The following is an 18,448-nucleotide window of genomic DNA, read 5'->3' on the forward strand; positions in this document are numbered from 1 at the left end:
GTTATCGCTCCCTCTAGTATTGTGGCTGAGGGTGTCACTCACTTTGGAGAAGTAGTTAGTCAGGTATGAGGGCATTGAGGGCTCTGCCCCTTTGTCGATCTTAAATAAAAATCCCCATTCAGACAGTGTGTAAAAGACATATCTGGGTCAGCGGTTGACGGTCCAAGGACGCCACTTAACTGTGTTAAGTGGACAGAGGGCCCAAAGGACAGACAGAGTGAGAAGCCCTTTTCAAGACACACACTTAACTGTGAGAGAAAGCCTCTGTTAGATATGACCGCTGTTGTGACCTTTCAGAATTCAAGACATTTTCCCTCAGCTTCAACACACCCTTCCAAGCATCACCTCTTCTTTGGCCCCATTCTCACCAGTGGTGTTCTCACCGGTGGTGTTCTCACCAGTGGTGTGAAAGGTACTCACATTCTTTACCTAAGTAAAAGTATCAATACTGCAATGTAGAAATACTCTGTTATTCTGCACCCACACCAAAGTACCTACTGTATGAGAGTGGATTCCCCATTCCGCCAATGAGTTTCAATGAGAATGGATTTTTTTTTTCTTTTTTCAGAAATCCTCTACTGGCATGAAACCGCTCCATTCTCATTGAAATGCATTGGCGGAATGGGGAATCCACCCTCATAGGTAGTGTGGGTGCTGCAGAGAGGAATACCCATTCCGCCAGCGTTTTCCCCCTCTGTCCAATCAGATGAGTCAAAGGCAGAATGGGGAGTGTTCTGGAAGTGACTGACAGGCACAGCACTGGCTTGGGACAGAATGCGCTCTCTGCGTTTTTAGTCAGCCGCGCACAAAAAGAGTTTAAAAGTCCGGAATTCACAATATACTTGAGTAAAAGTACGAAAGTATTGGTATCAAAATGTACCTAAAGCACAAAATGTTTGAAAATAGCAGATCTACAAGCTCACAACGCGTCACAGCTTGTAGATCTGCTATTTTCAAATAGCCATGGTATAAAATAAGGCCAAAGTGATTTATGTATGTTTTTATAACATTATAATTATGCAAATCGACAAGTAACTAAAGTTTTCAAATAATTGTAGTGGAGTAAAAGTATTGGAAATTGGAAATACTCAAGTAAAGTACAAATACCTAAAAAGTGCACTTAAACTCTACCTATTTTTCTTCTTCTCTACCCTGACTCTGGCGCCGTCGATGGACTCTCCATAGCTCTTTCTCCAGAGGAAGTCGCTCTCTTCTGTCATCTCAGGCGTCTCATAGGCCAGGAAAATGAAACCATCGTTGTCCACACCGATTTCTATGTTTTTGGTACCTAAGGCAGCTAGATTAAGATTAATGGCGTTTCAGAGTGTTAAGTGTTACTAGACCATAAGGGGCATGAGTCCATGTTTATTTAGAACAGAAGGTCATGGATTACACAAATTGTGCATGATTAATTAATATTATGATTTGGATTCATAGCGGCAAGAAACAAACTTGGTATCAAGATACATTTGGAAACCTATTACACAGTGGTGCTCTGCATGCTGACTGACCTGGTTGGGTGTGAACTGTGATTGGCTCAGTGGGCAGAGAAGCCATGCCCACACCTGCTTCATTGATGGCAGACACGCGGAAGCGGTACACCTGCCCCGTCTTGAGACCTGACACCTGAGTGCCACAGGAAACATCATCCTATTCATTGATCTAGGACAGTGATTCTCAAACTTTGAAATTTGATGATCTCTCCTTAACTTTGACAGTGTACAAATGGAACCATATGGACCCATTTTTGTCCACTGTCAAAGTTACAGACTTGCGAGGGTCAATTTAGACCCCCATGAAGGAACCAAGAGAGCCCCTGAAATCCACTTTGAGACTGATCTAGGATATTGTTATTTGATAGCTAGCCTTGGCACACAATGACCATGCAAGGTCTCTTTGACAGAGTTTGAACAACCAATTGTGTCAGACTGAGTTGACATTTATTGGGACGTGTGAACTTTATGAAGAAACACATTGTAAAAACACAAGCCCCATGGTATTTGCTAATCAATAGGGTGAACAATTTAAAGAGGGCCTAAGTGGTACTGCTGGAAAATAATGAAATAATGGCTGGGAAAATAAATCATGTTTCAGTTCAACTGTAGAGGTGAGTAAGGTTGAGAAACTGCTGAAATCTATTCCTGAAGATGGATGTGCAGCACGGACTATCTCGACAGCAAGGTGTTAAACTTTGCTGCTGATTACATTTCAAGTCCCTTAAGTCACATATTTAACAGATGTCTGCTATGCGGGGTTATCCTACCTAGACTGTGGAAGGAGGGAAAAATCATCTGAAGGACAATAAGTTACCTTTCTGTGTTCCAAACAGTCGACCTGTATAAGCTTTTCAATTAAAATATCATGATCAATGATGTCAAATGTAGCACTGAAATCTAACATAACTGTTCCTGCAATGTTTGGGTTAGTCCCCCTCAACCAATCATCAGGCAAGTGCCGCACAAGTCGAATGACTCTTTCTGTTTGCGTGTTGATATTTGATAGTCAAGTTATTGCTGTAAAAAGAATTGTCTTGCATCTGAACATGAATAATTCTCACTTTACTTAGTGCCTTTTTATTTATTTGAACAAATCTATTTTCGAATAGCTATTTTGTTTAAGTGGTTAACAAAGTGGATACCAGGGACTTTGTGGGTTCCTTTATGGGGGTCTAAATTGACCCATACAAGTCTGTAACTCTGACATCATACAAATGGAACCAAATGGACCCGTCAGGGTCCATTTGGTTCCATTTGTATGCTGTCAGAGTTAAAGAGGCGGTGCCATAGTTTTGTACTTTTTCTGGTTTTCATGTGTCTAGGAGGTTGACAGTACTTCATTAGACCCCCTGGTGTGGTTGTTATGAGCAATTATGCATTCTCTTTTTATTTGGGTTTTTAGCTGGAGGCTGCCATCTTGTGGGTCAAACGTGCCGTTCCAAAAACACAGATACTTATTACATCATAGAATCAACCCCTCCCCTAATTACCATTCACCCAAAACACGTGGGTGTGGCTAACTTCAGCTGGGTCACCACCCACCATGACAACCACGCATACCAATGAACTGGTGGGTGTGGCCACATAAAAACAATTTTTTAACTCTTTCTGTACACTTTTTTGGAAAACTTCTTCCTCCTAGTATAATCATAGATAATCATGTTTTATAGGGGGGGAAATCATGGCACCCCATCTTTAAGAGGAGACCTTGAAATGTAAAGGTTTGAGAAACACTGGGTTAACACATACCTTGTAAAAGGTTTTGGTCGTTGGCTCGTCGTTCACGGCGGTCCAGGTCTCTGATTGGTCACCCTCGCTGCTCTCCAGCAGGTAGCCAGTCACGGGGCTGCGTCCTCCGTACAGCGGCGCCGCCCACAGCAGCACCACAGAGTCCTGTCTCACCTCCCTGAACTCCAGATCATAGGGGCACCCTGGTGGAGAGACAGGTCAGAATAACAACAACATGAAGGTCTGTTTGCTTTTTTCTGCAGGGCATCCATCGACTGATGGGCGTGCAAAGGAAGAGAGAGGGAGAGGGGGAGAGAGAGAGAGATTGTACTTAATTGTGCATATTTTATTTTAATTGTATTATATTGATTGATCGTATTGTACTGTGTACACTTCTGCTTTGGCAATGTAAACGTATGTTTTTTCATGCCATTGAACTGAATTGAATTGAATTGAGAGAAAGAAAGAGGGGGAGATTGAGAGAGAGAGAGAGAGAGAGAGAGAGAGAGAGAGAGCGTGTGTGTGTGTGTGTGTGTGTGTGTGTGTGTGTGTGTGTGTGTGTGTGTGTGTGTGTGTGTGTGTGTGTGTGTGCGCGCGCGCGTGCGTGCATGCGTTTATGCCTCTACATGTGTGTAATATGTGTGCACTCTTCATGACATTCTTCGCCATAAGAAGAGAAAACCACAAATCTTCCAACAACAATATGTCAAAGTGAAATATAGGGGAAAACAATGGCCAGATATTGGGTGGTACATTTTTTCGCAGGGCCCCCATAATAAGCAATAAGCAGACAGGTTTCCTTGTGACACAGCCAGCAATCATAGAGAAACTGCACAAAAAATGATGGTAAAGTAAAAAGCAGAAAAGTGACTTTGCTTAATCTACCCCTCTGCTTCAGAGCCAGCGTGTGGTAGTTAATTTGCCTAATGATTTTCGGTCACATTTAAATTATTAATGACATTGGGGAAGGGTGGTGGTGGAGGGGGGGGGCGTGCCCATTTGCAGAGATTAATGAGCTGCACTTTAACAGTGGTGTGTGTGCAATAGCTTCTCTCCATTTCCAATATTAATATCATGACATTATATGAGTGGGGCCAGTACTGCGGGGCACGGCTGCCTACTGAACCATTGCATTATTGCGTGATGGAGTGTGTTTATAAGAATGAATAGGGGAATGCAGGTATTAGTTTGTGCATACAGCTTGCATGCGCGTGTGTATGTGTGTGTGTGTGTGTGTGTGTGTGTGTGTGTGTGTGTGTGTGTGTGTGTGCGTGCGTGCGTGCGTGCGTGCGTGCGTGCGTGCGTGCGTGCGTGCATGTGTGTGTGCGCTCTATGCTTGGATCAGAATTGGCCAGGTCCCTTTCAGTTCAATCACTCAAATACAAATTAGAAGCTGCAGTTCACCAGCTAATCACAGAGCATTAATTGTAACAGGCCGTATGTCACAGCTTTCTATTAACATGAGTTATAAGTCTGCTGCCTGAAGTCAGTACAATTTAACTGGGACTGTCCTTTTTTTCCCCTACATTTTTATCCCACGATTTTTGTATCCCATTTTTTCACCCAGTGTCAATTATCACACTACACTACACTCCCTCTGCCAAACTGGGGAAAGCAACGGATTGACCTCATGCTTCCTTCTATGAATGAGGAGTCCAAGCCACTTCTTTTTACCTGACAGAGGTGAAAAGACAGGGTTTCCCCCGGTTGTACATAGTGCGTGGAAGGAACACGTTATTCCAACCAGTTCCTTTCCCCTCCATCAGGTGGAGGGGAAAGGCCAGAGGGAAGCAGTATAGAGACCAGGATTACTACGTGTTTTTTTGTGAGGGTACCTACCCTAGGAGACACGGGGAGAACATGCAAACTCCACACAGAAAGGCCCTTTTGCCAAACCCACCTAGGGTGTGGGCAGTGGGCACTGATGACACAGAGGAGAGAACACACCCCATCACCACTCACAGCGTCCCCAGCGGGAATTGATCCCAGGACCTTCTAACTGTGAGAGAACAGTGCTACCGACTACACCACCGTGCTCCCTGTAAATGGGACTGTCCTACTCCTATCCCATAATATCGTCTCTGTCGGTTGGAAACCTCATATGCCCAAAACTGTTACTTTCCAGGATTTAAATTCAAAAGTAGCAAAAGTAGTAGATCTACTACTCAAAACGCGTTGCTTCGCGCTGTTTTGAGCGTACTGTGATCAAGTACCTGTGTTTTCCAGCAGTTTCCATATCAAGCTTCATTATTATTAATATGGAGATACCGTAAGAGGTTTCTATCCAACTGTGACAATGTACTGAATGGGTGGTGGTACAAACCTGCATCAGCAGCATGCACCTATAACGTATACCCCTCACCTGGCTCTGGCATTGTCCATTCCTCACATAGGAAGGCCTCACTGGCTTCAGAGGCCTTTCCAATGCCGACCACGTTAGCGGCAAACACCCGAAACTGGTAATAGTGACCACCAGAGAGGTTGGAAACCTAGAGGTAGAACATAGATCACACACAGACACACCATGAGTGTGTTAGTTTAACTCTTCACTACGGGTCACTTTTTTAACTCAGGATTTAATGATATAATAATTTAATACACATGTACAGTGAAACCTTCAGTCTTAGAATCCTGTGTTAATGTATGCATCTGTAACTCAGAGTACAAATGCAAGCAAATGGACTGATAGGTCCATTGGGTTACATTCGTACTCTCACTCAAATTAACACTCATGGATTTGCAGTGTGCCTCTGATCAAAACAAGGGCTATAGCGCTCTCGTCCCGGTCCGATTTGACAGCTGGTTTTCTTTTACCTGGTTCCAGTGCTGTGCCTGCTTGCTGCTCGCTGCTGCCACATAGTACTTCTCCTGAGATCCCAGAGACACACTGGCTTTGGGGAGAGTTGGGAATGATTCTGCCCTATTGATCTACACATTGATCTTCCTATTCACGGCCACTTTAAGCCCCTTATCGCCCCAGCAAAGAGCTCTAAACCTCTCCTGTCTCCTTAAAGCCCTCTAGCAACAGCTGCCTATCAATTGATGCAGCCAGAGGATGTTGGGAGGGGGGGTTAATTCACAGTAATAGTATTTGCTTCCCAAAAGCCCATTTCCCCCTACTACTGCATCTATAGATCTGCCTTTAACTATACTTGGGTACAACTACCTCCTTATTGGATCAATCTAATGGACAGTGTCCAGCTCTGTGAAACGGGCTACAAAAGGGCCCTGCCAAAAAAAAGGAAAAAGGAGGCTACTACTTAGGTACAACTACTGCCCACTAGGTGGCAGCCATGCTACATTTGTAATGTGGCGGTTCATTCAGAGGAGTTTGAATTTCAAATCTGGGAGACAGAAAGAATTTCGAATTCACCTCTTTGCCTGTCCTAACGAGCCGGGATGGGTGGCGTGCCAGGCTGACTGCTGAAGCAGTGGATGATTTCGGGGGAAATTAATTTACATTTGCTACACAAACCGCGGAAGAAAAGAGCCTCGAGCACAGAATCATAGCACAATCAGTATTCAAATTAATCTCATTTGCATCCAGGAAAATGATCTGCCCGGGGAAAAAAAGGCTATTTTAAGAGAATGTTATGAGGGCATTTTGGGAGGATGTGGGGTAAATGCTGCATGTTCTTCTCACCCGTGAGTTTTGTTCAGCCAGTGTCCAATGAGCCGAAAAAAGACGTTGCACTTTACAAATTTCAGAGAGTAATTGACATGGTACTGTCATTTCTTTAATCTGCTTTGCCTGTTTCTCCCCAGAAGCTAAAAGTGACAATTGGGATACAACACTTTTACATATTGTCTAATTAGCGAGCACCTGTAATCTCCCTGAAACAGGCTCAAGATTTCATTTTCTCCCCGGGTCTCCATGGACACTGCTTGTTGCCTAGTGACATGCAGCCGTGGGAGTTTAGGCCAGAGTTGACATCATTGAAATGTAAGTGCATAATTCTTTTTTTATATATATATATATATATATATGTTTGGATTTTCTTCCTTTATTGGATAGCAGGGACGTGCAGATAATTTTAGAGAGGCAAGGGCTGAAATTTCTAAAAGGCCCTCGAAAATAGCAGACTGTGATTGGCCAGTAAAGTCACTTTGGCAGTTGTGCCAAACGCTCACCCCAAAACATGATTTACATGTGGGACAACCAAGGATGCATTAACGACAACTAATAACAGATTATTGCCCATTTGTAATCTAGGCTACAAACTGCTCCTCCTCACCTATAAAGCCCTCCATGCCCTAGCCCCTCAGTACCTGTCGGACCTCCTCAAGGACCACTCCCCGGAGCGGAATTTGAGATCGGCTGACCAAGGGCTCCTCACTGTCCCTCCCAGCAAAAAGCGGACCCTTGGGGATAGAGCCTTCAGTGTGGCGGCCCCAACCCTCTGGAACTCCCTCCCCACAGCGATTCGCCAGTTGCCAACACTGAACTCTTTTAAGTCCGCACTGAAGAGACACTTATTCATTCAGGCTTTTGGACAATAATGTGTTTTGTATCTGTTTTGTTAAGCGCCTTGGGTTTTTTGAAAGGCGCTATATAAATTCAATTTATTATTATTATTATTAGGCTAATTATCCATAATGCACATCAACTGTCTGCTACCACATTGTCATTATCAATCTATTTTCTCTTTTCGTTCCTCTCTTTTAAGTGCTGCCCTACGGTTTACAAGGGCAAGGGCAGGCACGTGCACACATAGACATCAAAGGGGGCTTGAGCCCCTGCCCCTTTACCTGTCTGTAAAAAGTGCCCTCTCCAGACCATGAATGCAGTTTTCACTATGGTGAAAGAAAAAAACAAATGCTCCCTTTCCATGCCATACCATAACGGCAGCATTCAAGAGAATTGCATTAATTGTCCAAACTCTCCTGAACTTGAAAGATATGCCCTCTGTGAGGAAATCCATGCCGTTACACCACATCTCCAGTATTGCCTTGATTATGCTTAGTTCAATGTGGTATAAGCACCAAAAATGGATCTGCTATTTTCTAAAGATTTTTATACATTTAAAAACTAAATGGGACATTCTGCATAATGAGTACTTTTACTTTTAGTATTTTAAGTATATTTTGATGCCAATACTTTTGTACCTTTACGCAAGTACATTTGGAATTCCGGACTTACTTCTACTTTGCAGAATTGATTTGATACTTTTACTGAAGGGCAACATTTGAGTACTGACTCTTTCCACCACTGACCGTGTGCTGCCTGTCTTTGACAGGCTTGGTGTGGGCCTCTCTCCATGTCTCCAGGCCACCGTCCCTCTGGTCCAGGTAGTAGCCGCGCACAGGGTCTCCTCCATGCCAGGCAGGGGCCTTCCAGCTCAGCACCATCTCAGAGCCAGTGCACATGAGCAGGGCAATGGCCGACGGAGAGGACGGAGCGGCTGGAGCATGGAGAGCATGGAGAGAGGGGGGCATGAGAGTGTGAATGTTATTACCTGCTCCAGCAGAGTGCGCAAGTACTGCGTTTGGTCATTTTGTATGCAGCGTCAATGTTCGGTCAATGTCCGGTCAATGTCCGGTCAATGTCCGCTCAATGTCCAGTCAATGTCCGGTCAATGTCCGGTCAATGTCCGGTCAATGTCCAGTCAATGTCCGGTCAATGTCCGGTCAATGTCCGCTCAATGTCCGGTCAATGTCCAGTCAATGTCCGCTCAATGTCCGGTCAATGTCCGGTCAATGTCCGCTCAATGTCCAGTCAATGTCCGGTCAATGTCCGGTCAATGTCCGGTCAATGTCCGGTCAATGTCCGCTCAATGTCCGCTCAATGTCCGGTCAATGTCCGCTCAATGTCTGGTCAATGTCTGGTCAATGTCCGCTCAATCAGGGACCAGCATTCTTGGTGACGTCACCATCAACAGCCAATGAGGGAACAGCACAGTGGCGTATTCAGCGTTAGGCGGAGTAGGCCGTCGCCTACCTTGTGTGATCTGATCTAGCCTAAATTAGAAAATAATACAAATTGACTGAAAAACTATTTCCATCAAAAGTCCTGACTGAACAGTATAATTTGGAGAGGGCCTTGAATAACAGCCCAGCACCCAAAAACATGTTGCTCAACCAGTTCCTTGTCCGTTCACGGGGAGGAGGCCAATTAATCAACTCGCTCATAGGGATGCACATGTTTGCTATTGTTTTCATGGGGTGACAGGGGAGAGGGGTTTGGGCCCTCACCTGGCTGTACCTGCCAGTTATTACTGTATAATTCGGGGGCTGGCATTTCGGCTGGCATTTCGCCTACCCTGAATCTCATTCACGAGTATGCTACTAATGGAACAGCATTCTTGGTGACGTCACCATCAACAAGTGTGACCTGAAATAAATAACAGGGCGTGATCTGCTGGTGCACAAGTAGGCCATACATGGCCAGTTTGGCCACAAGTGCACCGGGCGCAAGTTGGCACCTCGTAGTCACTTCCGTGTACTGCGTTCAGCTGTGTATGTAGGTATGTAGGTAGGAAGGAAGCTGTGTGTGTTTAAGCCTGTAGCCCAATCAGGGACCAGCATTTCTGTCAATGTCATCATTAACAGCCAATGAGGGTGGGACCTGCATTCCTGGTGATGCCAGTGGTGATGTCACTGGCATCGTCAGTGGTGATGCCAGTGGTGAGCACACCTCATGGCGTTCTCTGCTGGCACACAAGTAGGCCATGTATGGCCTACTTGTGCACCAGGCGCAAGTTGGCACCTCGACAGAGTGAAGTTCTAGTTGTTGTTTGTGAATGTTGATTATTACGCCAATATCGACTAAAACTGCATTCTATTCTAAGTTAGCCTATAGTGTCTTCTTTTGTGTTCTGTTCTAATTTGATTTTATTCTCTTATCTTCCCTCTTCTGCTTTTTTTCTTTTTCATTCATTCGGGTCACTTAAGGACATTATGCGTTTTCAGACACAAAGCATTGGAGTTCTGCCATATATCCCCCCAGGTAATGGCAGACTGGCAGACTATGGGAATACTCTGGTGCTGAGTGGCAGGCGAGATGATGACTCATCATTATAGCAGACTGCAGAGTGTATATTATCTGAAATTGCACCACAGTGCTAGACAGAAGAAAGGGGTCAGATGTTCTCAAACAGGTAACTCCTCCTGGGTCTTAATTTAGCTATTTGTGAACAAACTGACCCGCGAGGAGAGAAAGAACGCCCCTGGACCCACAGTGATGCTAATTGGATTCGGTATAATTTCCTGTCATTGCTTGATTGTCATTATTAGCTATAATGCTATAGGAGAAAGAGACACATCTGTTATATAAAGCCTAATGGAAAGGCTCTTTGTCCTTCCCTATGGCTTCTCCAGTTTGACCTTTCCCAATTTTATAAAAAATAATTACAGTTCTATTGCCATCTAACAGTCAGTTAATACAAAACAATATATATGAATACTGTAGTATAGAAAGGAGCTTTAAGAATTATAAATAATGTGTAGTCTAGAGAAAAGGGAAAAAGGAAAGATCAGGTTGAATTTAAAGGTCACACGTTAAAATCATTTTCAACAAGTTAATATAAAACTCAGAGGTCACAAAAATAAAAATAAAATCTTTGAAGTTGTTATCTGAAAATACCATTCAGATAATGCAATACTCTTTATCTGCTATCTAAACAAATCCGATGAAGGTCAGTTGACCTAAACGTTGTATTCTAAAAGTAATACATTTTATTTTGTAAGTGAAGACAGTAAGCGGGACTACACCTTCTCTCAACTATACACCACTTTCAGTTTGGAAGGTACAATAATATACATACTAATAATGACTGCAGTCAAACAGACACTGTTGTAAAGTGACTAAGTACATTTTTACTCAAGAGTTTTTACTTCTGCTCCACTACATCTCAGAGGAGAATATTATACTTTTACTCCACTAGAATTATTTGAAAACTTGAGTTTTTCAAAAAAACCTTAGAAGTATTTAGAAGACACTGTCCTTGCTGACAGTCGGACTCACAGATGGCTGACTTGACCAAGATGGGTGATGACTCGTCTGAATACTTGCTGTTTCCTGCTCTGCCAACAGACTTCACCCTGAACACGTACTCCTTATTCTTCTTCAGCCCATGGACTGTAAACCTAAACAAGGACATTGTGTTCAGGCAGATTGAATCACAATCACATAAGCCCAGACAGCTGGTACTCCACCAACGCAGCTAGATATACTGCATCCTACTACTGTATACAATAGGCCATGGGTCTTCAACAGGGGGTCCGGGACCCCTGGGGGGTCCTCAGAATCACTGCAGGGGGTCCTCCAAATCTGTGTGTGATAGAAACCTTTTTTTTCTCCTTTTTTATATTAACCACTTGAACCCTAGCGTCCATATTCTGAGAACTTTAGCCAAAAATAGCAGATCTACAAGCTCACAACGCCTCGCAGCGTGAGGCATTGTGAGCATGTAGATCAGCTATTTTCGGCAAAGAGCTTTGGAGGGGGAAAAGAGCAGACTAAGTACAGTGAAAGGTCAGGTTTATTAAGTATTGACCGTTCAAGTGGTAAAATATCTGAAAACACACATTAACATGAATCCAAAATACACTGTTGACCGTGCTGTCAAACAATGAAACTATATGGAATCTACGAACATTTTGAGGGGGTCCCTGCTTCATCTCTCTCTCAACTAGGGGGTCCTTGGCCTCAAAACGTTGAAGACTCCTGCTATAGGCAGTGTTCAGAGATTCAAAAAAAAAAAAAACTTTCAAGCCCACACATCTGTGCTGAGATCAGACAGACAGACAGACAGACAGACAGACAGACAGACAGACAGACAGACAGACAGACAGACAGACAGACAGACAGACAGACAGACAGACAGACAGACAGACAGACAGACCAACCTTTATTGATCCCTATGTGAAAATAGCAGGAACTGCAATAAACAAGCATGCTGCGCAACAAAGCCGCCATGGATCAGGAGGGCAGGCTGCGCAAAAGTGACCAACTCCGGTATTGCAAGCTTTGGAACGTGAACAAACCATGGAACAAAGCAAGCCTGCAGGACTGGTAGGGCTTTTTGAAGTAAAAAGTTGGGGCCGAAAACATGAATGAGCAAAACATGCTTGACCAAGGGGCTCGAGTCCTGGGCTACCTCAATGTGTTCAACTTTAAAGCATAAAGGACATTAATGCTTATGCTGGCTGAGAAACTTTCATTGAAATTAGTGGGCAGGGATTTTTCTGTGCCTCCTCCAGACAGCCCGAATATGTTGCGATATAAAATATAGTTCAATGGTACGACGAATATCCACAGCTAGACGCAAAAAGGACATGGATGCTCTACTGTCAAACCCTGGAAGGAGAGAGATTCTTCCGAGGTAGTAGGCTATGTACTGTATGCGCTGGGTGAGCGAGTTTCAATGAAATGTGTGGGCAGGGATTTTCTATGCCTCCTCCAGTTCTTATACCTCAATGCGTGCAACACAGGATATGTGTAGGTAAGAGTAGAGAGATAATAAGATTAAAAATTCAAACCTCGGTTCGAAGTGAAGCGTGAATTATTGTTCTAATATGTGTTCTAGCGCTATGAAATCTGTGTTCTAGATCTATACATTCTGTGTTCTAGATCTATACTGTCTATGTGCTTTAGTTCTATATTTTTATGAATTCTGAATGAATGAATGATTTTGTCTGGAGGGCCAAATTGGCATGTGAAGCTTGACCAATCCTCAATTGGTCAAGCATGCACGGGACATGTACGGGACAGACAAAGCCACACCTTGGAAGCGGCTTTCACAGCTTCAAAAATGAAATACACTTACAGAATACAGAATCTGACCCTAGCCATCGATCTACACTTGGTCTGAGTTAACATTATGTACATTCTTTCAATATATAATGCAGTGGTTTTCAACCTGTGGGTCAGGACCCCCAGGGGGTCCCCAGATGATTAGTTTAATGTGTACTAACATTGTTTTCTCACTCAACAGTAAACAAACCAACATACAGTTTATGTGTATCGAAGGTATCTGCACATTTCTAAAGTGACAATTTAAGGACTTTTAAGATATTGTTTAATACCTCTAAATGAAAAATTTAACATTTAAGTGAAATTGTCAAATATTGGAGGCAGAAATTGTGAAAATAGCATAGAACCTCCTGAAAAGGTTGAGAACCACTGATATAATGTACAATCTATAACCAGTGAATATATACATGGGCATACATCTATTGGTTATGAATGGATACATGTACCAACAGTGGATATGAGACTGATTAATGCACAGTGTCAGCTGGCCTTCCAACAGTGGGTGGAAACCTTGCCGTGTGGAAACCTTGCAGCAACGATATGTACTATCAACGGTGAATATACGGTAATCATTATAAGTAAATAAATATAATCTATCAAACTCTCAACAAGGAAACGCTTTAACCTCAACAGGCATCTGTCATGGTTCTGTAGTGTACGTACATTCCAGGTGTCCATGTGTGAATCTTCCAGAATCAATCAGTCAGTAATCCAAGAAGAGAACAGAACTTCTGCTTGGTTTTGGAGCCTTATGGCAAGCTGGCACAAAGGACTGTCAGAATCGCTTTAGAAAAACGGACATATAGAAAGATGCAATTGGAAATTGCAAGTATGGTTGCTGTGATGCGAGTCACACATGCAAATTAATTCCGTCCTTGTACTGTATGGAGATCCCTGATGTCATCAATATTAAGCCCATATATTGTAATGCCCATATATGGACATACTGCTTCAGTCTCATGTGGTCTATGATGTCAGACATCTATGATGTCAGTCATCTCCATATTTGGGAAATGTTTAATCCTTAATTAAAGGAGATAATTCATTCACAAATAAATGTATTTAAACTACCTGTAGTAAGACACCTCAGGATGACATGCGTCAATTCTTGGCCATCTGGCCAGTGATGTATATCGGACAAGTTACCCATATATGGAGATCCATGTACTGTATAGTACATCCCTTTTATGCCCATACATGGAGACCCCTGTCTGAACCAGCCACACAGATATGGGCTGTCTTCCTCCATACAGTATATGGGCAATCCCATATGAAGTCCTGTTAGGTATGGGCTTAATATTGATGACATCAGGGATCTCCATATATGGGCATAAAATGGATTCTGTTAGAGTGGTTCCCATGACATCAAAACATAAAATATGTTTCATGCCCATACATGGAGATCCCTATAACTGAACCAGCCACACAGATATGGGCCATGTCTTGGCCATCTGGCCAGTCTGTATATCGATGACATCAGGGATCTTCATATATGTGCATAAAAGGGATTCTGGGGAATACCCATATATGGACTTTTACGGTACATAGCGGTGATGTCACCTGTGATATCACCTGTGATGTCACAGTGATGTGTCAAGGGAACCAACCCATAGACTGTAAAAATGTGTACACACACGGAGACAAGCTGTGACATTTCTCATGGTAAACTGCGATCTTCGGTCGCAATTAAACTATGTATACAGGTATAACGTAACTCATAGCAAAATGCACCCCTGCGTGTCCCGATGAAGCCGGTAGATTTGACATGGCCCAAGTGCGTGCCACCAAAACTGTGGGAGGAGTAGCGCAGCAAAATAAAGTTTATCCAGAAAGATGTATGGATGGAAATAAAGTCAGACAAGTACTATAATCTGGTTGTCCTGCAGGGGCAACCACACTAATTAACCAATGTGTATTTTGTACATTCAATCTAAAAAGACTTGTACAGGTTTTACCACTTGAACCCCAGCATCCATATTTGTGGGGTAATATTAATCTTAACACTGTTATGCCTAATAGACGGCGATAGACAGCGATATGATAGGTATCCAAAGCTCCAAGTGGGAGGGGGTAGGGTAATATTTTGTTCTGTTATCTGTATTGTCTTTTTTACTGTGACGTTTTGACCATGTTTGTAAATTCGTCTGTACGTGTATATTAAAAAATCACACCCGTGTGAACTGAGCGGTGGTTTACCCCCCTCCCCCCTCCCCCCTTCCTCCCTGTGTGTGTGTGTGTGTGTGTGTGCGTGCGTGCGTGCGTGTGTGTGTGTGTGTGTGCCTGGCCTGGCCTGGCCTGAAAACAGCGCCCCTCCCTTAACATGTGTGGGCCTAAAAGGTACTACACCACAGGCTTGAGGCTACATACAGACCCACCCACCCACATACACGGACACATACACGGATACACGGAGACACACACGGCCACGCTATGGAGACGGTGTGACCACCGCTCAAAAAAGAGCATTTGTACCGGATACTCTGTCTTACACAGACAGATGCTGTATGCTGAATAAAATGTAAAACGTAAAGAATAAGGGTTTGTTTATGTGGTCAATAATTACCTGGTGTTGGTGACAGGCTTGTTGTTGATGGTGCTCCATCCTTGCGTGCCTGCCTCGCTGTAATAGAGGTAGTAGCCAAGGACGTTGTCTTTGTGTTTGGGTCCCTGCCACTGGAGCAGCACTGACGTGTCTGTGTTTATGACAGCCACCACAGAGTGGGGAGGAGGTGGCGCCGCTGATGGAAAAGAGGTGTAAAACCACCGTGTGAAATGTGTTTGTTCCCTGAAGGTTTTCGGACACACATATTGACAGTAGTCAGTACAACCACTGAGGCAGAACAGGACTAAGGGCAGAAAGATGGAGAAGTTTGCTCTCCAAAATCAAAGGCTTTAATACCAAGGCTGAAGACAGGTGTGAGAGGCCAGCATTAAAGTCCATAAACAACATAAAGGCTTGCACAGTGACAAATGAACAATGACGCTCTTTCGATGCTTACAAAAGTGACACACAGAGACTGGACGTCTTGGTCCTCAGACCATCATCAACACAGAGGAGGAGGACTAATTTTTGCATCCAACAAGCCTCAGTGTTCATTTGTCAGTGTTGGAGTGTTGTAAATTTCACTTAATCTCTCAGTCACACTAGCTTCTGATGTCATCACTGGACACAATGGTGGTGCTAACAGTTGCACAGAAAACAAACATGCTATTCTTTCAGTCACAACATGTTAAAAGCACTAAATGTTGATACTGCTCTCTCTCTCTCTCGCTCTCTCTCACCTTGTGGCTCTCCCAGAGAGATGGGTGCGCTGGGATCGGAGGGGTCACTAACGCCATACTTGTTGATGGCGCGTACCCTGAAGCAGTATTGCTTGCCTTTTTCCAGGTCAAACACAGGGAACCTGGGGGAGTTCACTAGCATATCCATACTGGCCAGCTTCCAACTGTTCCTCCCTGCCAGGGACTGGTTGGCAGGCAGACAACATCAGCAAGACATCAAGTGTTAGTTTAACAGCCAAAGACAAAAAATATATATTCTAAACCAGGGGTTTTCAACGTTTTCAGGCCAAGGGCCCCTTAGTTGAGAGAAAGACGAAGCAGGGACTTCATATAGTTTCATTGTTTGACAGCACGATCATCAGTATATTTTGGATTCATGTTAATGTGGGTTTTCCGACATTTAACCACTTGAACCGTCAATACTTAATAAACTTGACCTTTCACTGTACTTAGTCTGCTCTGTTCCCACTCCAAAGCTCTTTGCCAAAAATAGCCGATCTACAAGCTCACAACGCCTCGCAGCGCGAGGCGTCCCGGACCCCCTGTTGAAGACCCCTGCTATACTGTGATACTTTGCTATATGTCAAATAGCTAAAGAATAACCCATCTCCAAGCTCACAGAGCTTTGAGATCTGCTGTTTTCTGAGGATCTTTGCCAAGTGTTTGTCTATTGTTGTCTAGACTATTGTGACATGCCCTGGGATGCTAGCATTGTTATGATTATGTTTGTGTTGTCAATCATGTAGTGTTGGAGAATATATTGCAAGAAACAGAGAATGACAGAGTGGAAGACAAACAGAGAGAGTGTCAGAGAGACAGACAGCAAATCCAAGAAGACAAAAGTGTTCGGCCAGACATATTGCGAAGTTGCGAACATACAGACAGATGGATAGGCAATCAGCATGATCCATCATGCCCATTTGTTTGGCAAATTATCCAAAAGGACTGCTATCACTTCATTTCATTATTCATCTATTGTCTCATTTCATCCCCTCTGTTTGAAGTGCCGCATTACTCTTTTGTTGAAACGAGGACTTGGAAGGAAGATTAGTGATTATAAAATGCCTTTTCAAGGGCAAGAGAGACGGATATTTGAAATGTCCCTTCATTTTCGGGGTAGAAGTGAAGCCACAGAATTCAATAATTTTAAATGCAACGTATAAAAAAATCCATTTCCTGCATCTGTTTGCGGTCTTCCCTTCTCATTATTGCCATCATATTGGAAAACTGAGGTGCTATGCTGTAGATGTAAAAGGATCAACTCCCCAGTTCTGTTTCCCATACATTTTAAAGTTGTACCATGTAACTTTTTTTATAAAACAAATCTTAAAATTATCCTAACTCTTAAATCGCTAAAGTTTTAGAACACCCACTCCGTTATTTTCAGCTTCTGAAGCCTTCTCTTTATATGTTTCCTATGATCCTGACCGGGGTCCGGTTTTCGTGCAAAAAGTACGTCATCATACACTACCGGCCAATCACAGCGAGGGTTATACACTGCCGGCCAATCACAGCGCATCTTGAAGTGGGGTCGCTAGCTATCACAATAGGGCGGCCATATTTGTAGGCGCCCGTGTGTCTATCTATACTCGGGTGAAACACTCCGTTTCTCCGGAATGCCTGAACGCACAGGAACCATAGTGGAGTGGCTTAGTGACATTACCGTTACGGAGCGGATAAAAGCACCAAACTTTGCATGGGCCTTCTTTATGACCTACCGAAGGATTTTAGATGGGTATACAAACATACATATTCAAAATACCCCTATAGTGCACAAAAGTTATCTTGATCAAAAACTGCAAAAAACGCCTATACTAAAAGAGGGTTAAAGCTTGCCATGTCTCCTCCTGCTGCTAGTTTTTACATCATACTTGCACAGGGTGTCTACAGGTAGTGTCTTGACATCCCAGAACAGCTACAATGACAATATTTGATTCCATTATGAATCATTTGGCTTTTAAATAAGGCCTCATTATAGGCGGAAATAGCAAAAAAATAGATGATGTATTTTGGATGATGATTCAAGACACAGCACATGAAGTATTATCCATCAAACATTTACTACAATCATACTGTTCAAACTCTACTGATTGAGACCTAAACTAAAATAAATGAAAGGGAAGAAGGATCGGGACAGGTCAGCTAGGGCTGCAAGCGAACGTTCGGGGATTCAAACGTTTGTTCATTA

At 43.4% G+C, this 18,448-nt stretch overlaps 1 protein-coding gene across 1 annotated transcript in view; it reads right to left on the bottom strand.

Moving 5' to 3' along the window:
* The window catches only part of myom3 (myomesin 3), a gene marked incomplete at its 5' end in the record, with an annotated part of 95,148 nt that overhangs the window by 24,608 nt on the left and 52,092 nt on the right, over nt 1–18,448 (bottom strand). The window contains 9 exon segments of the mRNA XM_080741357.1: nt 671–783; nt 1,132–1,288; nt 1,512–1,626; nt 3,246–3,427; nt 5,587–5,713; nt 8,439–8,626; nt 11,188–11,309; nt 15,542–15,716; nt 16,261–16,444. Coding sequence (XP_080597483.1) covers nt 671–783; nt 1,132–1,288; nt 1,512–1,626; nt 3,246–3,427; nt 5,587–5,713; nt 8,439–8,626; nt 11,188–11,309; nt 15,542–15,716; nt 16,261–16,444 — 1,363 coding nt within the window.

The sequence above is a fragment of the Nannobrachium achirus genome, assembly GCF_963921795.1.
Source record: "Nannobrachium achirus genome assembly, chromosome: 2".
Lineage (NCBI taxonomy): Eukaryota > Metazoa > Chordata > Actinopteri > Myctophiformes > Myctophidae > Nannobrachium > Nannobrachium achirus.